Source organism: Leptosomus discolor, chromosome 1 (genome assembly GCF_034619465.1).
Source record: "Leptosomus discolor isolate bLepDis1 chromosome 1, bLepDis1.hap2, whole genome shotgun sequence".
Taxonomy (NCBI): Eukaryota; Metazoa; Chordata; class Aves; order Leptosomiformes; family Leptosomidae; genus Leptosomus; species Leptosomus discolor.
The window spans coordinates 173537292-173562270 of record NC_141391.1 but is presented as its reverse complement, the minus strand read 5'-3'; the positions used below and the strand labels follow the sequence as shown (position 1 = coordinate 173562270).

The window sequence follows — 24979 nt, the reverse complement described above, 5'->3', positions numbered from 1 at the left end:
TGCATCCGACTTTACTTTGAACATTTAACTCAATATGCCATTTTGGAACCTACAGGACCTTGGTGACTTCTATCATCAACGAGTTGATGACATGATTGAAATGGTCTCCAGTGACCATAGGGGGCACTCTTTCTAACCTAGTTGCCTTGATTAAATGCCTATGGTCAGGTGGGATGAATGGAAGTGTCAATCTGAGAAACCACAGAGAGATGCCTATGAACTAATCAAGTCTAAAGGAATTTTCGTGTAAATATTTTAAGAATATGTTGGCATCTAAAGAGTCAGTATGTCAAGTTTGTTAACAAATGTGACAAACATGGGAATGTTCAGCCAGGTCAGACCAGTGCCATTGTGGCCCAGAGATTATTTAGGTTGTTGGATAGAGTATTGACCACCCACAAAGGAAGTAAAGAACTCCTATTTCTGTCTGCACTTAGCCTATCTCAGGAGAAGTTGAAGAAACATTCTGTATAAAATTTGTCAGTGCACAGAGATGAGATGAATTTCAAACAGTGAAATACTTAAGCGCTTGTCTGTTTGAAAAGAAACAAAAATAAATTCTTCAGTATTTTTTCATTGAGATGGCTAGTAGGTTGAAGTGTAGCAAGGAGTTTGAAGTTGTTGAAGGCTTTCTGTACTAGCTTTCACTTAAACAAAGAAAAAGCCCCATAAATCTACAGGGAAATTTAAGTCATGCAAACATTTTACTTCCAAAAGTGTCTTATTTCTTTTATAATTTGCTGTTTGAAAGAAAAAGAACAAAAAACAAACAAACAAACAAATATCACTAAAGCAGTTTTCATTTTAATTGTTTGCTAAAACCAGATTTTGCTACCATGCCTCTCAAAGTGCACATAGTGGCCTCTCTCCAGCATAATGAACATGGAGTGGGGGAAAAAAGAGGAGTGAAGTTTCAAGATGAAAGTGTGTACAGAGGTCCCTCCTCCCTTACATCTGTAGTGGCTTAATTGGAGTGGGGAAGTCCAGAACCCTACAGGATGTTCAAATTAACTCTGTTTTATTAATTACCATTGAGACCTCCTTTTAAAATAGTTTCTTTTGAATAATATATTGTTTCTAATAACTCTAAATTGTGTAATGATTCCTTTTTCATTATAAAAATGGATTATTCTCATTAGATTAATTATGCATTCACTTAATTAGGCAATCCACATTGATCATCTGCCTTTTTCACTACATTCCTAGTTACAGATGTAAAACAAAACTAAAAACACACTTTCAAATTAGGTAAAACTGAAGCATATCAGCTATACTCTCAGTGAAGGAAGAAAAGATTAACATGTTGCCAAACATTTATTTTTTTTACATTATCTTTCATTTTTGAATTTGTGATAATTTAGGAGTTGTTTTTATAGATTTTCTCGTATTATCTGTATTTTTTACAAAATCTAACTTAAGTGCTGTTTTTATTTTTTCACTTTCATCCTAAATTTTTCTAATTGTTTCAGCACAGGACTTTTAGCCCTTTTTGATGATTAAATTTTCACCTGAGTCTGTGAGCACTTTTTATCTTACCAATCTGAAGTCCTAGCCTGAAAATGGATTGGAACTGCTGTGATTTAAGCTTCAAAATAAATTTCTTTGAAATATGGTAGCAGTGGATTTTCAAGCACCATTTTTTCAGTTGTTAAGTTATACACTTACATGTGTGTTAGCCAGTGTGACAATTAACTTATGTTTACAGATGTGCATTCAGTTTTCTTCTCAGAATGATGTATTTAGAATATTTCTGTGTAGTCACATTGTTCACGGTGCTGGAGCTTTTTGTCTTTGTTCTTCATTGCCTGAAGAGCAGCCTTATTTTTCTCCCATATATTTGAGGAAAAGATCTTGTGAAGAAAAAAGTGTAATAATGAAAAATGAAATGTCAAAGTTGTATTGATAATAAAGAAAAATATCAGCCATGACCTAGCAATGAAGGTCTTACTCATTTCTTCAAGAGTTTTATACTAATGGAAGAAATGTCACCCTAGTCCATAGGAAGGTCAGTTTTTATCTTTGTCAGTGAAATGAATAAAGCTTGCTTCACAATCCATAATTCCAGTGAATGAATTGTCCATTTCTGACAGGTTATCTAAATGCAGCATAGGTCAAATGATAAATAAAATGGAGAGCATGGATCTGCACCGTTGGGAACACCAGATGCTATGTGGTGATTATGTATGGAGAAGTTAAATTCCTTGATGAGATGGGGTCAAAGCCAACCAGATGTAGTATGTCCATCACTAAGTGACTTTGCCAGCTTTTCCAATATGCATTCATGAACCTTTCAGCAAATGAAAGGATTTTTGCCATTTTAAATCTTTTGGAAGTCCTAACATTAAGTATACAATGATTTTGTAGGGAAACTATAAAACAAGTTTATGATACTCAAATAACACATGTTCATAGAACATACGCACTTTTTGGAGGAAGGTTCTCTCTATCTTGAGCATGCAGTGACATCAAAATAAGATCCTGACTTTGGACTATGGCTCATACCTCCACCTACAGTATCAATGAACATAATTCCGGGAAAGACAGGATTCCTAGACCTAAAGCAGGAAGAGAGATGTAACTGACTCACAGAAAGACTTCATTAAACTTCTGACCTTTCTGCTCCCAGAACTCTCTCCTATAAGTTACATTTAAGAAAATCTTCAGCTGCTAACACAGACACTATTTCTTACTTCCAAACTGAAACTAAACAAGAATGTACCAGAAACTGAGCTATTCAGAAGAATATACCAATTTAAAATCTTGTTTGCAGTTTTCTTGGCAGCTGTGAATGATGGGTCTACAAAGGCATATGTACATAAATTGCCAAGTCCTTTTTGTTGCTCTCTAGGCTGTTGCTATCACACAACATTAAAAGAAGGTTATTACAAACCGCTATAACTATTTATTCCAAACTCCCTTTAGAACCAATCACTTAAGTGGAATGCAGTGGAGTATTTCCAAACAAGCTAGGTCACTGACCCTAAATGCTGTAGAATTTCTATGTTTCTGTCTCTTCCCTTGAGTTTATCCTTAAAGCTGATCATTCTGACATCCCAAATACATGGTTGATTCTGCTTCCTCAGCACAATATACTAGACCGCTTGAGAGATGTGGTGTAGAAATTGCAGATCAGAGAGAGGCCTAGAAATGCGTCTTTATTTCTTTCATGTTACCATAATTTGGGGTTTCTGCAGGAACTGGAAAAGCCTGTGGCATGAACAACCCCAGAGACTTCTTTGTTAATGGTCATATGTTTTGACCTATGAGTGCCGTCTCATTGTGAGGATTTTTGAAGAGATAGCATGGAGCTGCTACAAAAGTATGACTGGATAGTTCTTTCCTATCCAAATTTCACTTTCCCAAACCTTATACATCACCATGTGTCTGGGGAATGACATAGGGTCCAGAGTCTTCTGTAGTACTTGTAAAACGTGAGGTGCTCTGTATTACATGTTTTCATCATTAATCTTTTGGTTTAGTGAGAGCTTCCAGTGATCCAGTTGTGGTCACAAGTTCAGTCATCAAGTCCCAAAGGCTTGCAATTTAGTTTTTTCTCTCTTATCTCTCGTCATGCTCTGGATGACATCCAACAGTGTATTTAGCGCAACTGCAACAGGTAAGTTTTTCAGACAAAGAAAAAGGCTAATAAAAAAGATTTTTCCAAGTCAATGTATATTGATGGTGCAACACCCACTGGCTTATGTAGTCTTTCTATATATTTTATTTGCATGGAATAGTCTTCCCCATGGCAACCAATTGAAGGGATAAACTCCCCAAAAGCCCTTCCAGCAAGAAAGCCAGAGAACAGCTTTAGATAAAGGTGGAATGGGATATAAGGAGCAGCAAAACAAACTGGAATGCTGCTACCATCTAGATGATGCTGATATTGCTTCCCCTGTCACATCCTACACATTCAGCAAGAAATCTAAACAGGCCTGGAAAGCAGGATCTTTAAGCAAACATTCCTTTGCTCTGGGAACTGCTCATTCACAGCCAATGAATCTGTTTTGAAATTCTTAAAGGAAACAGTTACATTAGGTCATGTCTGTTGACTTGGCATCTTGCAACATTGATCCATCACCTGAAAAGCTTTGGAAATCAACTGGAAGACAAGGTCTATCCTCTCATTTCTTCCACAGAATGCTATTGGAATTTTCCATTCAGAAATCTGTGGTTGCATCTACTCTTTTGCTTTGCATTTCCACAGCAGAGTTGAAGTTGATGGTGACTTTAGTGGTGGTTCTGCCTGTGCCAGCGAGAATGGAGTTCAGGTCTCAAGAATACAATCTTGTAGCCTTATTGTGTGCTTCAAAGACAAGACACAATGCATTCTGGTATCTGTCAAAACTTGAAGTGCTTTGAAAGCACCAACAAATACTCGGCTTCAAATTCTCAATGTTAAATGTGTTGAAAGGACTTCTAGTGAAGTTTATTATAAACAGATTTTACAGTTGAGTCTATGGTCTTGATGTAGCCACTTTGCATGTTAATATAGTTGTTTAAGTTGCTGCCATGAAAGGAGAAAACTCATTTGAAGAGGATAAGATACAGAAGACTTGGTGACAAATGTATAGTAAAAGAAGCAAATGCTAACTATTCCCTATTATGGTGGGATTAGAAGTTCTTTTCCTTCTTATTCAGAAAGTAGTTTATTCAGTTTTGCTTGGATTACTAAAAATATCAGGACACAAGTGTAAGTCATTGAAGTTTGAGTAAGTGCAGAACCAACAGCTTTCTGAGAACATTCAAAATGGTTCTTTTCAAAAGCAGCAGTAGCAAGATGAGCTGTTTCAGAAACTTACTCTGTTCTGGTACAAAGTACCTTTGAATGTTTGCCAGTGAGCAAAACAGAGAACATTTCAATTAAAGAAAGATTGGTGCAATTTGCACTTCTATCTAGTAAAATAAAAGCTCGTAGTGCTTGTAGGGAATAGTTGAGCCCGTTCTAGAGGAAGGCACTAATGCCTTTGTGCTCTGAACTTAAAAGATTGTTACACATAGGCATATCCCACCCAATTAATATCTTTCATATTACAATAAAGCAGCAGAACTACCGATTCAGATACATGGTTTTTAAACTGGTGTCGGTGCATGTCTTAAAAAATGCATTACAAATGTTCGTGATCATTTAGGAGAAACCATTATATAGGATAGAGAGCTGTATGCTTTCATCTCTGCAGATAAATTGTTAAAAATTTTGACAGAAGCTGAAAATAAGTTGTTTTTTTCAACTCCTAGGAACTGGAAATTTTTATTGTTGTTTAATTTACATATATACTTTTATCTTACTTTTCAGTAGATTGCATATATTGCTTCAAAATTTTTTAGTCAAATATAGACTCAAAAACACTGTTGATGATTTGCCAGAAAAATTAAGTGTTAACAAGGCTGTAGATGCAGAATTCATCAGCTTTTGTGCTATTTCTTGTGCTTAAATATCTTAGTTTAGAGAAAAATTGCTAAGAGGATAGTGAAGTATTGAGGCATTTCTCTGCTGTCAAAGGTCTTTAAAAACTCTTGGTTACACGTTTACACTCAGCTTTTTGCCATCTAGCAAGAAAGGTGGAAAAATCTCTTTTAAAAAGTAACATTGTTCCAGGCAAAGAACAGTTGTTGAAGGTCACACCTGAACCTGGACTGTGGATTTCCCCCTCCCATTTTAGAAGAATAGTAATGAAAAATATGTTTTCCTTGAAGAAAGCAAATCTGGGATTCGTAGCCTGTAGAAAGCTGTTTTCTCAAAAGTTGGTTCTGGTTCCAAAAAACAATCAGGCTACCATAATTTATGTTGTTGGCAAGAGTTGGAGTTGTGACACCTGCAATAAGAAAGCCATGTATGTGATACTGGGCAGTGTCTCATAAATCATGCAGTTTGCCAGCTACCTGTCAGAGGAGAAAATCCTGCATGTAAATTTAGACCCACACAAGTGGTTCCCGGATCCAGGGGCTTGTGGATCACACTTCCTGATCCACCTTCAACACCTTGCCAATATTCTGCCCTGCTGGTGCTTTTCTCTTGGGAAAACACATCTTGATGGCTTTGACAGGAAAAGTTCAGAAGTCTGCTTTTTAATGAAGAAAGTGCAGCAGTAAACGGCCAATCCGGTTCATTCTTGTGTGAATTTAGTATATTGTATTAAAAGGAATGGCGGCTACTGTTTTCAAAATGGGATATCTCTACTTAGGTGCTTTAAATTAAAAGTAGATGCATGAATGTCAGTCTGCCTTTCAGGAGGACTTGGCAAATCAGTTCTCAACTGAAAGTTTCCACCTTGTACTGTGTTGGGCTGGCATAGAGTTAGCTTTCTTCATAGCAGCCTGGATGATGCTGTGTTTTGGATTTGTGACTAAAATAGCCTTGATAACACACCAGTGTTTTGGCTGTTGCTGAATGGTGCTTGAACAGTGTCAAGGCCTTCTCTTTTTCCCACTCTGGCCCCTCAGCAAGTAGGCTGGGGATGGGCAAATGATTGGGAGGGGACACAGCTTGAACAGATGACCGGAGGGATATGCCAGACCATATAAGACCATGTAAAAACTGGGGTAGAGGAAGAAGAGGGGTTTTGACTTCTAAGGTGGCCTTTGGAGACCGGCTAGGCATCAGTCTACATGTGAGAAGTGGTGAGCAATTTCGTTCACTTCACTTGTTTTTTGGTGTTGTGTTTTTTTTTTTTTTCTTATCATAGAATCATAGAATAGTTTGGGTTGGAAGGGACCTTTAACAGTCATCTAGTCCAACCCCCCTTCAGTGAGCAGGAGCATCTTTATCTAGGTCAGGTTGCTCAGAGCCTTGTCCAACCTGAGCTTGAATGTTTCCAGGGATGGGGCTTCTACCACCTCTTTGGATAGTCTGTTCCAGTGTTTCACCACCTTCATTGTAAAAAATTTCTTCCTTATATCTAGTCTAAATCTACCCTCTTTTAGTTTAAAACCATTACCCCTTGTCCTATTGCAACAGGCCCTGCTGAAAAGATTTTGGTTTTCCCCTCGTCAATTAAACTGTCTTGACCCACAAGTTTTCTTGCTTTTATTCTTCCTATTTTCTCCCTTCACCCTGTTGGGGTGGGGGTCAGTGAGCAGCTGCATGAGTGCTTGGATGCTGCCAGGGAACAGCCCACCACACACCTGTACACTCAGGTATTGACTTTTCCACTAGATTGAGAAGGTAGCAGTTGATTATATTTATAGCCCATCCAATTAAGGAAATGCTTAATCAGCAGTCTCTGTTTAAATCAGCTCTACTCAAGCAATGGGTAAGGCAGTTACGGGATATTCCCCTCTCCTATTTGCAGTCAGTGTTCTGTAAGGGTTTGGGTGTAAAGGATGCTACAGTCAGTTTCAGGAGGGTGCTATGTATCATCTGCTGCCTACCCACTCAGCATGAGTTATTGCCACTGTTATTACCACTTCAAGTACAGGGGAGAGACTTGTTCATGTTAATGCACAGTCCTAGAATTTTCTTTTCTGAAGAACTGAAAGTTTTACTCATACATGGCTGGTGTCACACAGTACTTAACAATTGTTTTTAGTTAACTTTGTTAATCCTGTTATAAAGGTAATCCTTTAATATGTTATATAAAATAATAATCCTATTATAGAGACACTTTTTAGAGACCTAGTAGTAAATGGAGAGCAAATTCTGGTTTTAACAATTTAAAAAATTAGTTCAGAGTTGTTGCTGGTATTTTTGATGTGTCCATGTAGACTAATGCAATGTATGCAGCCAAAGTCCTAGAAAAACAATTAATAAAAACAAGCTTTTAATGAAAGCATCTAGCAGTGTACTTTTCAGTAAATATATATATAATGTTGCCCTGTTCTAAATACGACTTCTTGTAGAAATCTAAAGTGTGTATGAATTTCATATGATCTTCAGTATTTGTTGATCTTATGGACCTCTTAAAGAGCTAAGAATTAACCTAGTGTGTTGTTTAAGACCACTAGTAATCTATTAGTGAGGTTTTGAAATGGTTTTCAATAATGTTGTATTTTTAGATTCATGTCTGAGTTTGTTGTGCTATATATAAGGCATACCCTGATGTGGTACTCAAAAGAAAAAAAGAAAAAAAAAAGAAAAAAAACCCCGAACTTATAGCTTTTGTCAATGCTATTTTTTTTCATTCATAAGACACCCATTAATGGCTCAAGCGATGGTTTCCAATTCTGAGAAGAAACTAATTTTTTGTGATCCAAACTGTTCTCAGACTAGGTTTTCTTTTCATGTTTTTATTTATTTATTTACTTATTGTTCTGTGTGAGAAAGCTTTTTTGGAAATCATCTGTTTCTGGACACAATGAATACAAAGCATGGTCATGCGTGAAAGAATGGCACATGCTAGAGCGCGGGTGTAACTAAAGCAAGTAAACCTTATGCTATGAATGCAGAAAGGCATCTGAATGTTTTTACAAGATTTTTGCAGATCTGAATAACTAAGATAGAGGTGACTGTCTAAGTAAATAGTCTTCCATCTCTTGCTAAGTTGAAATGTATCCACAGAGAAAGCAAAAAGCTAGGAAATCTGTCTTTCATCACTTTTTGTATTGAGATAATACCTTTTGTGAATGTGTTCATCATCCCAAAGCATCACTGGATTCACTATGCCCCTACAGACCTTGCTAGCACTGGTTAAGTGGATTTTCTGCATAAGCATATAGCAAGCACGTAAGTAATAGGGAATGTATGAGGAAAGGAGACAAGAAAAAAAAGAAAATCCCTTGCCATGAAAGGAAATCATTTGCTCATGGCATATTGTTCCTGAAAAGACATGTGGCCAGTGATGGCCTGGTGGACTTTTGGTTGAGTGATTTTACTTTACGAAGATAAAAAAGGAAGGATGGGATGCTGGAATGTATAATCACCATAATTTAAGATAGATTTTCCAAATACAAAGTTAATGTAGACACAGAGTCTAGACAGCTGAAACTCTTTGAAAACTGCTTGATCCAAAAATAACACATTTTACAAATTAGGTGTGAAAAAGCCATTAGAATGAGCAGAAATAAAGTGGTTTGTGTACCTTCCAAAATGTACTTTTTCCCTCTTCTTCAAAGGAAAAATAATTTTTCTAGAGTTCTACTAGTTGTTTTGTTTTGAAACTACTGTACTTTAGTTAAAGTTTGGTTAATGCTAAATTATTCACTCTTTTCAGTTTTAACTTGGCTTACTGATTATAATAATGTCATTTGTAAAAATTCAGTTGCTTGATTTTAGCCATCTTCTATTTTTTTACGTGAAAGGTAAGTATCATGTATGAAACTTGTCGAAAGCTTCCTGTTGTGATTCTCTTAGTGTTACTGAAATACATGATAAAATACCAGTTCATCAATGTATACTCATATATAATCATTTCAAAACAATGTATCATTTATAATTCTAAAGCTGAAGAAATATGTTTGCAAATATATATATAAATAATATTTTATGTTATTTTGATATATGCTTTTAAACCAGAAATATATTTCATTTGTAGATGCTATTTTATTTTATTTGATTCTGTTTGAGGAATTGAAGAATAGTGTATAGGCAGAAGAGCAAGTGCTTAAATGGCAGGCTTCTTGGGGATTTGGAGTACTGTTTCCTGATGGCTGAGTTTTACTGTATCATTCTCACTATTCATAAATATGTTCTGCAAATAGTGCAGTTAGTTATTACCTGTCATATTTATTGCATTTTTTCTATATATACTACATTTTAAAGATATTGAAATACAGAGCAGATCAACAAGTAATAAACATTGAAACTGAGGCATTTGATTTTATTTTTTTCCCTTTTGTAATTACTTTTCTGAACTATATTTTCTGAAGTATTACCCATCAGTTGTTTTCTGTGGGCTCACATTCACGCACTCCATTGCAGGTCAGTTCCTCCTAGAAGAATCCCGCCTGATAGAAGCAGCTGAGATGGCAAAAAAAGCAGCTGAACTTGATAATACAGAATTTGATGTTGTTTTCAATGCAGCCCATATGCTCAGGTTAGTGCTTTTAAATCTGCCTTAATTTTCCTCCCTCCTTTTGGAGGAAAAAAGTCTTTACTGCCTTTGCTTACACAGGGTTATTTTTAAAGCCCAGCAACTCTTTTGAATAATTCAGTATTGCTAATAAGATAAAAAGAATTGGAGTGAAACTGGATTTAGCACTTTCTAATTTTCTATGTGTTATCTCATAATTTCTTACCTTTAAAACTTCTGTGGTTCAGAAGCAGGTAATCCTTTTTGCTTGCATATAAGAACAAGTGTTTCTTCCATGAAGAACCTTCTGCAGGAGTTCCTTTCACCTGATTTTTAAAAATTTAGGACACATAGCAACTGAAAATAATAGACCATATTTCTGATCTGGATGTAGGTCCAGAATATTGGAAATATCACATTTTATGTTAGTATCAATAGAGAACACTATGATAATTAGAAAGCTAAATATTCCCAGGCTAATGACTTTGAGACCCATAGGAGCATTTATTGATATTATCAGAATCTGTAATTTAAAATGTAGTGTTATATTTAATTCTGTTTTCCTCTCCGAATAGAATCAAGTTTTAGCCTTCTTTTTTTTTCCTTTTAAAGCTGTCAGACCTGGATATTCAGTAACATTAAGCTTCTGCCTGAACATTATCATTAAACTCACATTACTGTAATAGGTATCCTCCATGGTTATTTCTAGGGTAACTATCTAATTATTGTCTATTGTCCACTTAACAGCTATGAGGATACTTAATTTCATTTAGTTTCTATCTATGCTTAGAAAATGCATGAAGAAGGAATAAAAAATACGCTTCATTAACACAAAACAGTTCTTGAGATAATTTCTCAAGATATCTCACTTGGCTGTTTGTACTTTTAACATTTAGAATACAAAATGGAAGGAAAAGAAAATGGTATTAGAGAGAAGGTAGAATCAGCTTCAGGCAAGTGACCTGTGTTTCAGAATGAAGGTTTCTATACCAAGATTTTGAAATAAGCCCCAAAACACTCTTTGAGAAATAACTCTCACTGTTTGTAGATTAGAAAGGAAACCAAGACAAATGGTTCACTGGTAAACAACAGTTTGACTTGCCACAGGAGAGGAGCTATGTTAAGGATCCTACCCTTTCCCCTGATTATTTTCTCAACGATGTCTCTCAAGATAGAGTTCAGTAATTTGAAACATTTAGATTGATGAAACAAATTCACAGACAAAAGCATAGCAAGTTAGGCATGAGAGCTGAATCCACAAGGGTATAGAGTGTGTCAGACTCCTGATTTCAGCAAGTGTGTTGTAGAAAGTGGTTTAACGGTGTGATTGTGGGTATTTTAAATGTGGTGGCGTAGATCAATACTATTTTAGGAATAATAAATTAATAAATCTCTTACTTTCTCTGTGAGCACTGAGTGATGTATCCCAGGTCTTGAAGAATGTCTTTACATAGGGATATGAGTATTTTTGTACTCTCAGAGTAAGAGCTATGCTGCTGTGCTGTACATCACCCATGGTTACCCTACTTGAGCTGGTTGGGAGTGAGCACTTTTTGGGAGGTTTCGACCAGCATTGAGCTCAGTGATTCTAAACTGCATTCTTTATTTTAGGTGTTGAATCCGAGAAAACTCACTAACAACTCAGTGTTATTAAGCATGTATTCTTTATTGCGGTGCCGGGCAGCACGGGGGATACCTCCTTCCATACATGAGTGCCCAAGCTTTAGGATTCTTGCCTTATATTTACAGCTTTCATGTTTATTCATTACATTTCTAAGAAAAGGTTGAGTCATTCTGATTATTTCCAGGAATTTATTAACATAAGTTCCTCCCACAGTCCCACCTCAGTCCGCCCAAGTTACCCCCCCGTCGGGGGTCCTTGGTGGTCATTTCGGTTGAAGGTCCAAGTCTTCCTCAAGGTTGAACTTTTGAACTTGTCCTGTGGCGCATGCCCTATACCATCATGGGTCTTTTCCGCTTTACACAACCAGCTCTTGCTTGCTGCCCTCCCTATCTCTCCTGCTTAGTCTTTTGTGTTCCTTGAGCCCCACAGTCTGATTGGAGGGTTCCACCTGCTGTTCTTCACTTGGTAGATTCTGCTTCATTCTTATCTTTAAAGTATTAGTTAGTCGGCAATGGATCTATGCATAAGGGTTGGTACAAATCAGCCTTCCTCCCTGTCTCTAAAGGCTGGTCAGCAGTTCTTTTCTAAAAGCTAGTTTTCTAAAATTTAGTTTTCTAAAGGCTAGTTAGCCATTCTTTATTACAGTGTAAGCAAAAAACCAAAACCTTTAAAAAAAAAAAAGAAAAAAAAATAGAGAGAAAACGCACCAAACCAAAACCCTGAAAAACAAATCCAAAAAAGCCTGGTGGTTAAGTTTAGCTAGAATCCAACTGTGCTGCTTTAGAATAGCAGTTGGTCTAATTTTTCACTTAAATACTCAGCTTTCTTTGTGGGAGATCATAATGTCTTCCTAATATGCTCTGGGAGTCTAAAGTGGTCTGGACTATTTAGCAAGAGTCAGGGTGGCAAAATTAAATTCAGTGCTGCCAAGTATTTGCTTAAGCCCACATCTGTTATGATCTGACTGATTTTTGCTAAAAGGTTATAATTCTGTTGTCTGCCTTTGTTCACTGCTTTACTTAGCAATTTATTCAATATATTGCTTATGTAATATCTGCTGGACAAGGAGAATGTATATTCATACATTAGGACAGAACAGCTAAAAATCCACCATGAGTCTGTGGGACTTGAGAAGAAGATGATTTTCAGGATATTTGGAATGATGGAGGGCTGAGGTGCTTCCCAGAGAAAAGCAGATACCAAGATCCAAAGAAGGAAGGAAAGAAGGGAGTACTCAGACTGGCATAGAGTGACACAGCTAGAAAATGCGGATGCTAAAGACAGTCATAAATGAAAGGCTGAAATTATTAAATGTAGTAGTTTCATGTAGGTGACCAACTGCTCTTTAGGTACTATAGAGAACTATAAAAACTGACAGCTAAGTAGGACTTTTTAATGGACTGCACAGCTGTGAAGTAGAAAATACATTATAGAAGTTCACAGGGCATGGAAGTGAATTGACTCTTGTGAGAGAGAAGGGATAAATTTTAAAGATGTGTTGTGGACTGAGAGACAGAAATTGATATTAATGTGGATGATGCAAGATTTCCCAAGTGACTGTGAGGTAATAACAGCAACTTAGATTTTTGTGTAAATTCTAATGGGTTTTTTTCAGATCAATTGTTCTACTCAGTGATGGACTGTTGAATTAGAAAGGAATCATCTTTCCCTCCTGTCATATTCCTGTTTCCACCATTAGCCCAAGGAGTGTCACAAGATGCAGAAATATGCAGACATTTCTTCAGAATTGCAGACAAATTCTTTCGAATTTGGGTTACAGCTGCTTTGGATGGAGAACAATCACAACATTCCCTCCAAGTCCAATTTATTTTTCTACTTTAGTGCTAAAAGATTTTACTTTTTTAAAATCCCTTTACTCTCGGAGAAAAAATGTTTAAATTAAAATGCAACCTAAATAACAATTAACAAGTTTTGAAAATTTTGAACTGAAATGCTGTGGGTTAGGGTTTTTTTTTCTTAAATTTGCAACAGAATTGTTAGCTGTGTCCAAATGCAGTAGCTGTATTTATAGATAGCCTGTTCTCAATTTAGAAGTCACAAGAAAGACTTCTGCTCCGTCAGGTGTTCCAACACTGTTCACTTACTCTCTTTGTGACTAAATCTGAAGTTGAAGTCAAGAAAAAAACCCTGAGTTAGTTCTGTTCACACTATTGAGAGACCTCCCTGTTCCTAATTACACAAACATAGTTATTAATTTTTTGCCTAGATGACTTCTGTAGGATCCTGATAATGCAATGCCAGATGAATCAAGTCATCTGTAATAGGGGTGAGATGTGGGATGAATATAATTAATTTCTTTGCAACAGTCTGGTAACTTTTAACTTGCATGGTACTTGCCTGTAAAATTTGTTTTCTGAACAAATTTGTTTTCCAGACAGCTTCATTCAAGGGTCATGTTTGCATGTAGCTGTTTGAGTGGTTCTTCTTAAAACCGTAACGGGTCATGTGTTTTTCTTTTGTAGTATTTGCTGTGCTCTTGCTTATATCAGTTTGAAGCCTTTCAGCAAAGCTAGATACATTTTAATGGAATGTAATGAAGCATTTATTTGTAATGCCATATGGTGGCTGTAGCTTCAGTGACTGTCATGTATTAACAGTGCTAAGTTTCACTTTGTAGTTGTGTACTGAGGTGATCTGCCAAGTGATAGGTTTCCTGTGATCTAGGGGAATGTTACTTTTAGAATGAGGAGTGGCAGTGTGGTGACACCGCCTTACTAATTAGAAACAGGAAGAGAGCTTCATGTCTCCAAAGGAAAACAAGCACAGGAAGAAGAAATTTGCTTAGAAGCACATTTTGTAGGAGGTTTGGTTTTTTTTTTCACTCATCTGTAAGTGGGTTGATCTGGGAAACACATATTACGTGAAATTATAGCACATTTATTGGCTATTTGAAAAATAAGTCTAAATTAGAGCAATACTACATGACATGGTCTTTGTTTTTCAGTGAATTTCTGTGAGTATTTTGGCTCTCAAAGTACACTGACTGAACATGGAGAGTAGCTGCTGGCACAGTCTCATAGGCACAAGTTCACCCTATGCTATTGTCTAAACAGATTTTAATCATTCTTTAAGTACTGTCCATGTGCTTAAATATATATATATGTATGTTTGTATGTATGTATGCCTAAGCGTATGATCTATGTAAATTTTGTAGCTATAAGTCTATGTATATTCTGTAAACAAAAAATGTGGATGAAGGGTTACATGTATGGAATCTGATTATGATTTTGTAGTGATGCAAAAAGGTCCATTAAGAATGCGAAAGATCACCTTTCAGTATTTTAAAATAAGAATCTCTTTGAAGAAAAATTCTTTATAGCTGGACTGACATCCATGATTTCACTTTAAAAAAAGTAAGCAACAGTCTGGAAGCCTTATACCAAGCAATAGGCAGGTTAAAAATAACCCTTTCCCATTCCTATGTTTATATGTCTAAATCAGTCAGCATTGGTGGCGTTTGACTCTTAAAGCAGAATTTCTTCTAGTGTTCGACAATAAGATTCAAAATGAATTCAAGCTGAATATAAACTGGGTGTTCAGAGAACCTAAGAGTGAGTGTGGTCAAGCAAGTTTATGAGGTGTCACTGACAGTCAGCTGGAACAAAATACAGGGAACTGGTAGGTCTGGAGGCTCAGGTTAAGAGATATGAGAGAATAAAAAGAGGAGACATTCTTGTCCCTCAAAATAAGATTGAATGCTACGTGTTAATGGGAGAAATTGGATGTGTTTGCAAGGTCAGTCCTCATGGAAAGACATAGGGTAGAGGTTGAAATATAGCTCGTAACTATGAAAAGGGCTCTGTCTTACAAACTTCCCTTTGCTTCCTTTCCTTCCTTTCTGTTTTATTATCAACATTTTATCTAATGTTTTACTCTAATGTGAATTACGTTTCCTTTAGTAGTGTCCTTCCATTGGTTGACATTGATCCAGAGCCTTTACTGCTCAGTGGCATAGTGTTACTGCAATTTCCTACCTCTGTGCCTTTAATTTTTTTCAAGGGAAAGCCACTCCAGGGCTTAATGTAATGAATTTCTAGTGTAGATTCTCAGTGAAAATGGGAACCAGAATTCTGCTGTATCTTAACTAAAGGAACTGTTGCTGAATGCCCCAGAAATGGAACTGGCATTTTCCTGACCAGATTAGTGTGGTGCGCATTGATTTCTATAAACCATTTTTAATGGAGAACTATAAATTCAAACAGATTTCAACTTAGGAATTAATGATCCATGTTTCAAAGTGTACACATGGGAGGAAAACAAGCCATATATTTCCACTGGACTAAAAGGGGACAGGATTTTAATTTGTTCCATGTTCACATGCCAACAACACTTTTTGGAGGTGAAGTGTACCGTCTGTGTCTGCCTCCTGGGTGAGGCACCCTGTTTATCATACAGAATTTCACCATGTTCAGAAATGCTTTGTTTCCTGACAGTTTTGTGCAAACAGGAAAAAAAAAAAAAAGCAAGCTCTGTGACATGTTTCATTTTACATGCCTTGTGGTAAATCCTAAAATTCAGAAGTATGAGATTCTTTTTTTTCAGTTGTTTCAAGTGCTACTAACACCCAGCAGGAGTGATTCAGAAGCAGGTTAAATGAATATTTTTAGACATTCAATCGTTTCTAACCACTGCAACCACTGAGTCAATGATACATGTGCAAAGTAATTTAAAACAGTTAACAAGTATAAACCAGGTTCTACTTGGCAAATTGTTAGTCAGGAAGCGGTTTCAGCTTGCGCATGAATTATGTGAGAAGCTTCAAAGGGATTATCTTTCCTCCCTTTCTCCTCCCAAGACCAATAACTGTCAAAATGTGTTGATTGGGATTAATTGCCTATCATGTATTATGTGGCTAATGTTTGAAATTTGGGTGGATGGGAACATAAAATTAGAACGCAGTTTGATCACTGAATAACAAAGTGTGTAAAGGCTTATGTAATGAACAAGGTAAAATCTCCAGCTACAAGTGCTCAGCTGAATGATATTCTTTGAACTAGCAACTGTTCTCAGAAGCAGGAGGAAAAGGGAAACAAAAACCAGCCAGCCCTAAGCAGCGTTATCTTTGTTTTCTAATTTTTCCATTTTGTGTCACAGAAATGCGTCTGTAACCACATAACAAACACAAATATGCTGAAGACCTCCTGACCTAACTCTTCTATGAAGGGACCTAACACTTCATAGGAAAAAAGCAACTAACTTTGGCAGAAGATATATAGCCTGCCTGATAGTCCTGCTTGGTTGTTCTTACATATTTATCATCTTCCTCATGACATGTATGTGATCAATGGATATTCATAGAGCCAGTAGCCAAAATGAATGAATAGTTGGAGGGAAATTAAGAAAGTGGAGACAAAAGGAGAAGAGATAAAAAAGGCCTGTTGAGACAAAAGTGTGTTTGGATTTCTTTGGCAACAATATTGCATTTTCATTTGAAGGTGTTAAACTGAAACTCAGGAGAAGAAGTAAAATTAAACTGCTAGGAGAATGTAGAATGCCATCTCTATTAGTAAGAAAAGGAGGTGAGCTGATACTGCTTCACATTCCCAGAAACTCCTCTTGTTGCCCTGGGGTATGAAATCTAAGTTTAAATCCCCTCTTAGACTGATGTGAATAAATGTTGAAATCATAACTCTCTTTTCTGAATGAATTCCCTGAATCATAGAAACCTATTTTTGAGAAATCATTGTATTTTATGAATATTTTTTTTTCCTGGAAGGATAGTGTTCTTGGGGAGGCACAAAGGAAGGAACTGAATTATTGTATAATATACAGCATTACAAGTTACTGTTAAAGTATGGCTAATTAGAAAACACAAGCCAGATTTGCCTCTGGTGAAGACTGGTACATCTGGTTTTGCCTCAGATGGGTGTTTGGCCTTCTGCATTTCTCTCCAGTGTGTACTAATATAATTTCAGAACTAAAAAGAAAATATGGTAAGCCAAGAGGATTTGTGATAATGGACATTCTGAACTATAAAAAAAAATCATATTTGCACATGCTTTGTGCATAGTTTGTTAGGGTAGTAAGCTTAAACAGTGGGGAGTAGTTGCAGTATTTTGTTTCTAGCCGTGCTTCTTTAGGTATGGTTTCTTTTTTAACCCAAGGAAAATGAGATGTAACTATATGGTTTTCTTCTGTCCTGATAGACAAGCCAGTCTCAATGAAGAAGCTGAGAGGTATTACGAAATGGCAGCAGGATTGAGACCTAATGTAAGTGCTTTCTTAATGATGTCCATTACTTAAGTTGAACATGCTACAGTGCTGAATCCTTTGTGTCAAGGAGAAACTTCTTGCTGAAGCATTTGATCTCTTGGTCTGTATTATTTATATTCTTTTAATGGTTAATTATTGGATAGTCAGATGAAGCTGTTAATTTGTCAAAGCAGTCACTATACTTTCAAGTTACCTCAGTGAAGTGTTCTAGCAACAAGTCTTACTTGGCTAACATACTTGGAAAAGATGTCCAGATTTACATTTATTTATCTGCCTTTCAATTTGTTAAGTTTGGAAAGCTCTTCTAGTTTCATCTATTTTCACTAGTAAAAGAGAATGAAAGACTCTTCTGTGATCCACTGTTTAAGGCATTTTAAATAATACGTTTATGACTTTTCCTCTGTCATGAACGTCTGGAAAACGTTGTTGTTCAACAAATTGATGGTGATTTTACCTCAGAGTACCTCTGAGGTTGTTGTATATTCGCAAAGAAATTCTTATTCCTTGAAGCAGAAATACGTAGTAGTATGTGACAGACCTTTTTTAAAAAGAAAAGCTCATTTCCAATTTTACTGCATCAGGAACTAAAAAAAAAAAAAATTTCTTTTTACCATTTTTTACTCAATCTTATATTTCCTTTCAATTACCTTCACATTTTGGGGAAAAAAAATCGTGAATATAAATGGGGCAGAATTTATTTTAAATACCTAATACTTTGTCTATGCAATAAATCAAATCTAGAACACATTCCTGTCACAGAAGTCTATAGTGTCAAAAAAAAAAAAAAAAAAAAAAAAAAAAAGAAAAAATCCAAATTGAAAAAAGAAAATAAATACAGGCTTAAAACAGAAGAGTTTTCAGATCTAAGAATCAAAAGCAACACCAGCTAAGCTCAAAACAAGCTAACAAAATATAATTCAGAAAAACCCAAATAACTTATTCATATGAAATTAATGCACTTTCACAACATCTCTTAAAAAAAACCTTTCCAAGATCTGTGTATTTCTTTAATTCATACTTTGTGATAACAATTTAGATTTTGTGTTTCCTTATGCTTTTAGATGCAAGACTTTCTGTTTTTTTCTGAGTGGATACTTTAATGTTGAAAGAATTCCCTCAGTTGGTACAAAGTTGGTATAGTTCCTCTTTTCTGTGGTTCATTGCACTCAAAATGTTTCTCAGAAACTCAAATTATTTATTCATATATAACCCTATATGAATATGATTATATGTGTGAGGTTTCTCAGAGAGCTTTGGAAGTAATTGAGGTCTTCTAGCTCATGGCAGTGGAACTGTAAAAATTAGGTATTTCTAGGTATTGCTGACAAACTTTACATGTTAAGACCAAAGTATCCTTTTTTTTCAGGATAAGATAATCAGAACAGTTTATTGTAGCAACTTTCTTCTAACTTAGATTAAAGTTAAAATCTAATACATACTGCTGTTCAGCTTTCTTTAAGAGATGATTTCACTTTTATGTTCAAGATTATAAAGTTTAACTTTCTCGCTAAGCATAGTATGCATATGGTTTATGGCTTTAAAAAAAATATTTTAATGATGCAGAGTGGGAAAGTTGTATCCTTTTTCACTGCCAGCATCAACTGTCCTACCACTGTACAAGGGCAATCTCTCAAGAATTAAAATAAAAACAGAAGTAGTCATACATACCTTTTTTTCTTATTATCAACTCTCAAATTTACCATAAGAGTTTCAGAGTGGGAGGAAAAGAAGCTGCTCAAGGAGTTTTTCTAGGCAATGAGCAGTGTAATGCAGACATGGTAAGACAGGAGCTCCCAGTCTTTCCAAAGGAGTATGGAATACAAATTAGTGAAATCCTGTGTACTTCATAGCTACATCTGTACTGGTAAATTACATGTGTCCAGGACTATTCTCAAATGTTGATCCAACTGATGTCTCAAAGTATGTCCAGGCACTGTCTGGGAGACTGCAGTGGCCCAGTCCAGAGCTATGTAGGAACCCCACTCACAGCTTGAAAATGCCCACGGATTACTTTATTATTTTGGATATAACTTGTGTATCCTCTCACTGTCTTATGAATATGAAGGATCAGCAAAATCATGTGAGTCAAGGAGCTAAAGAAGTATCCTTAAGCCAAATATAGTGCTGAAGGATTTTCATTTTATGTTTTTGTATCCATCACTAATGACCTAGAAACATTTCTTTGTAGAAAACTCAAAATACTACATGTATGAATGTGATGTAATGTACAGATGCATGCATATATCCAGTTCCATATACATACCCATATCTATATGTATGTTTGTGTGCACCTGTTTAACGTTAGTTGCTAAGAGGTCTGTTCCCAAATTCCCTCTCAGTGAGAATACTGTGGCAGTGCTGAAGTCTCATTCTGTGCAGTGGATCAGCCTTGTTCCTAGAACAATTAACTGCTAAAAGCATCTGTTTAACAAGAACCTTCCCCCTTCTGGTGCTTGAGACAGTACCTGTTGACATTAGTGAATTATGGATCAGCATCCCAAGTAAACTGGCTCTCTGCTGATTTTTCAGCAAGATTTTTTTTTTTCTCCTGTGGTTCCTCAATCACTCTTCCAGATCCCAAGTTGAAGATGCATTTCGCTGTTACCAACTCCCTTCTTATTCACTGTACCAAGATAACTAATTTATCAGTTATTCTTTATAATTAGACCCATGTCTGGCTCCTGAGAGATTTTCAGTTAGTGCAGCGTGAACCAAAACACAGATTGCAGCTCTCTTGCATCCATTTCTTTACAAATATTACATACTGTGTAATATCTGTAATACCACTACTGTAAAATACCATCCTTAGCAGCAGTAAGAAATGTTAGTAATACTACAAACTCAGTCTTTTACTGATTGTTAGTGAATTTATATACTCATTGAGCTTTCAAACCACAATTCTGTTCTCAGCTTTCTTGCTTTGTTTTCCCTTTGCATCCTTTTTTTTTGGTTTCTCAGCCATTTCTGTTGCTTTTGGAAGGAAGCAATACCTCATACACAATACTTTCTCACCTGCACCCCTGCGTATAAGCCCTTTGGATCCAGAGGCTGCTCTGCTGAGCTTTTCTACACCCAAGTCCAGTTTAAACAGCCATCTGTGTTACAATATTCAGAGCTACTTAGTTGGCTATTTCAGTGTTTGTTGCAGACAGCAGTCTTCACTCGTGCATTTGTCTCCTAAGCAAGCCTTTTATTTCAGTCTCTCATGATTGGGGCACAACAGTGAGCAACCAATATGCCTTCATGTCTGAGTCACTTTCTCATTCAACTAATCCATTTTTATAAAAGTTGTGACTAAGGAAGATAAAAACATCCCCAGAAAAACATAATTCAGTTCCAGGAGAAATATAACTTCTGTGAAACATACAAGCCATTGTTTTTGAGAAAGCAAACATAGGAAGATTTTATTTTTGTAGTATTGAAGGTGATTTATTCATCATTGAACTAATTCTGAGAGGAAATATTGAAAATACCTTTTTTTTCTCTGTGAAAAGATTTATTACAATGAATAAAGTATTTGCAAAAAATTATACCCACTAAAGGAAAAACTGAATACAGCACAGCTGTGTTAAAATGTTTATCCACAGCTTGAACATCATCTTTGCTTGTGGATACACCTTCATTCTGCAGAGAGTAAAAGAATTAAAACACTTTGGTACAATAGCAGCACCAGCTGAAATGCAGCTTGGGTGCAAGGAAAAAAAACAGTCTGGCTAGTATTATTATTCCAGATTTAGACCTAACTGTTCTCTTAATAGTGTTCATGATTGGCCATATTTGCAGTAGGTATTTATCCTCTATGAAAGTAATTTTCAGTCAAATTTCAGAAGAACACTATTTTCTGTAGAATATAGTGCTGCTGTGGAGATGGGAATCATTTGTCTTAAACTTCACTGAAGAAGCAAGCATTTTCAAGATTATATCTATTTATTTCCAAATAGGCTTCACAGAGTTGACTTTCCCCTGGAGAGCCAAGGGAAAGAGAGGAATCCCAGGAAGCAGTTTGGAGAAGGAATCTGCTTTATTTGCTATGAATCATTTCTTACAGGACTCCTCCTTCAACCCTATAGGTAACCTACAGAGATTAGCTTCCCTAGCCCCTGGATCTTTTTGAATACTTTCCAAAAAAATGCATTCCCACATTGCGTGTTTACCGTGATCAAAACAAAATCCTTCTAGAGCCTCCTTAGTGAGAAGCTCGTATGTGTTTGTTCTCACTGTATTGGCTTGCATGTGTGTTAATCACACGCGTCTAATTTTAACAAATTCGTTTGCATGAAGAAATGAAAGTAAGTTTCTTGGACAGCAAGACATTTATTCAGTAATTATTCTGAGTGGGAGTATTGCTGGGGAAAATCTGTATTCAGAGATGATTTCTAGGTGCCCTACATCTTGTAATGTTCACAAACCAGGAAATTGTTTAAACAAGTTGTTAGGCACTCTAAAATGTGAGCTTTAAGTTCACTTTGTTGTGGAAAAATCAGCCATCCAGAAACTCTTTAAATTGGCGTTCTTTACAAGAATGTGAGATACTGACTTAAGCTTCAGCTTTTATTCTACTTTTAAGACATCATTTGTGTAATAAACTGCATTTCTAATTTTTTAAGTCTGAACTTGAAGCAGCCAATTTTTAAAAAGCTGCTCTAGAACCCCCACATATGGCCAATGGCTCTTGAGAAGAAAGGGCACTTTGAAGTGTAACCTCAAGAGTATTAAATGAAAGAGAGCTCACCAGACTCTTAAGACTTTGAGCCACCACCTTGAGCTGATTGGCTTAGAAGCATTCCTGAGGGAGGTGCCATGACCTGCAAGTCACTACTGTCCCAACCACATATTAGTGCTGCTTGCAATCTGGAGCTCATGACAGCTTTAAGCCCCATGTCATCGGCACATTGTCAGAAACAGCTGTTTCCACTCTACCACTTCAAAAGGGCTTGATTAAATGTCTTACTGTAACAACATATATAAAGACACACACATAGAATGAGGGGGAAAGGAGAAATGTACCTATAAGCAAAATAAATAAAATTTTCACTAGATGGTTTAATCATGATGTGGGGGACTAAACCATTTCTTGACTTGAAGGGTTTATGTAATCAGTTAACACAATATCATATTAAAAAGCAGTTTCTACAAGTGCTTCTTTTATGTTTTTTTTTCTCCAATGCTGGAATACAGATTTCATGTCAAAAGCTCCAGGCTTGCAATAAGCTCTACCTCACGCTGTCTAACAGTTGAAAGAAGAATTCTGGAGATTTCCAGATAATTGACTGTATTTTTAAAGCCACCATATAGATAACGTGCTTTCAGTGCTCCTTATGGAAAGTGTTCGTAATATATTAATTTTATTCATGGCAAGACCTCTAAAAATGAACATACTTCCAATAGTATATACATCTTTAAAAAATTAACTTGATCTTGGATTTTGTCTTGAAACATATGTAACCAAGATCTGCTTTATTATGTGTTTTATCCTTAGGTGATTCCGTTCCAAATTTCCCTGTTTGATGTTCTCCTGAATGTTCAGTAACTCACTCGTGTAGCTTTACCAGGCTGGGAGTAATTGTGAGGAAGACGGCTTTAATGTGTTTTGCCAGCTTTGCTAAGGGCGTGTCCTGTTATTGCCAGGGAGAATTTTCATAAAGCTTTTAAGAGATCTTGCTATGTTCGCTCTGCTGATGATGGCAGTAATGAATGGGTTAACAGCGGTTCTTAAATTATCTGCAGCTGATCCTCAATTGACAAAAAAGCTGCCACTGTTCCACACTTCACTGGATCCAATGTCATCCTCACACTGCTCCTGGGATACTGCAGATCCCCCACCAGTGTTGAATCTATTGCTGCTGCAGCTCTCTTGAGCAGGTCTATCTAGTCCCTGTTATCCAAATCCAACTGGAGTGTCTTGCCATTCTACTCCTTATTTCAGGAGCATAGTACAGGTAAAGCTGACATAGTCCTCTAGAGAAATGGTACATATATGATTTTCACACCATGTATTATTTCCAGTAAAGCATGACACTTCTCCAGTTGAGAATCCTTGTTTTAAAATGTTCTTCTGTCTGTTTACTTGTTTATTCAAAGTAATGAACACATGGCATTCTTTTATCTCTATGTATTGGTACCATGGAGTGACCACAGAGCTGTGTTTTCAGGTAGTTAGCATCCAGTGGATTCACTTGTTTAGTTGTCTTCCATTACTTGCATCTGCCCTTAGAGAAAACAGAAAAATGGTCCTTGTGGGACAGGTGGATCTTCTGCTGGTTGCCTGCCTGCCCTCCGAGCTGCTCCCAGCTTCTCCTGCCCTGTGTCAGGGCTGCACAGCTTCCCACTACCAGCGCCAGCTGCTGCTAAGCCTCGCATTGTTTAAGGCTTCCTCTCAAGTATGCCAAACTTTCCGCCTCAATGATATGAATGGCTGTGGATTCCTTCCAGCCTAGCAGCACTCTTGGCCTCCTGAAAATGCCTTCTTTCTTCTCTCCTGGTGAAGGTGTGAAGAATCAGAAAACTTCCCAGGGTCCAGTTCTTCCTCTCTTCCTGCTGTGTTGCTTCCTAAAGACTGAACCGATTGTTAATAAGGCATGCAGGACTTCTAGGGACTAAAACCGGAACTGTGGCTTCCTAATGAGAAGATAGGCATGGCTGATGTGAGCTGTATTTCCAGATGGAATACTTTTGATAGTTTAACTTTAGACAGATACAGCGGTAGGAGGCTTAAGCATGGATCAGCTCTGCTGGGAGAGGAGACAGTGGAACAGAGAAAAGAGGACACCACGCTCATCTCAAAAGGACGAGAGAGCACTTTGTTGGTTACTGTAAATTGGGTAGACTTTCCCTGTTGACAGGCAATAAAGACTGAGATTTGATGTCAGAATAGCTGTGACATTTTTCAGCCTGCCTAGCGGAAAGCTGACCTAGCCTAAAGGTTGTGCAGAACAGAGTAATTCAAGAAAATTAGTATTAACTGAATGCAAGTTGCCCTTCATTTCAGGTAGAAAGGCTCTTCAGTGTTTGCACAGAAATAGCAACGCTTCTCCATGTAAAGAGTTTATCCATGCATGAACTCTCCCCACCCCTTCTGAGCTGGAAAGCTTTTTAAATCTAATTTGGGCCCCCAGCTCAATTTTCTTTTGTTGTCGTTGTTGCTTCACCCTTTCCAGGTCCTTATACTCACTTC

General features: G+C 36.7%; 1 protein-coding gene across 1 annotated transcript in view; it reads left to right on the top strand.

The window, feature by feature from the left end:
• Positions 1-24979, top strand: part of TMTC2 (transmembrane O-mannosyltransferase targeting cadherins 2) — a 251575-nt gene that overhangs the window by 212730 nt on the left and 13866 nt on the right. The window contains exons 10-11 of the mRNA XM_086471326.1: positions 9857-9971; positions 17739-17802. Of these exons, the coding sequence (XP_086327452.1) occupies positions 9857-9971; positions 17739-17802 (179 nt within the window). The remainder of the gene's footprint in view (positions 1-9856; positions 9972-17738; positions 17803-24979) is intronic.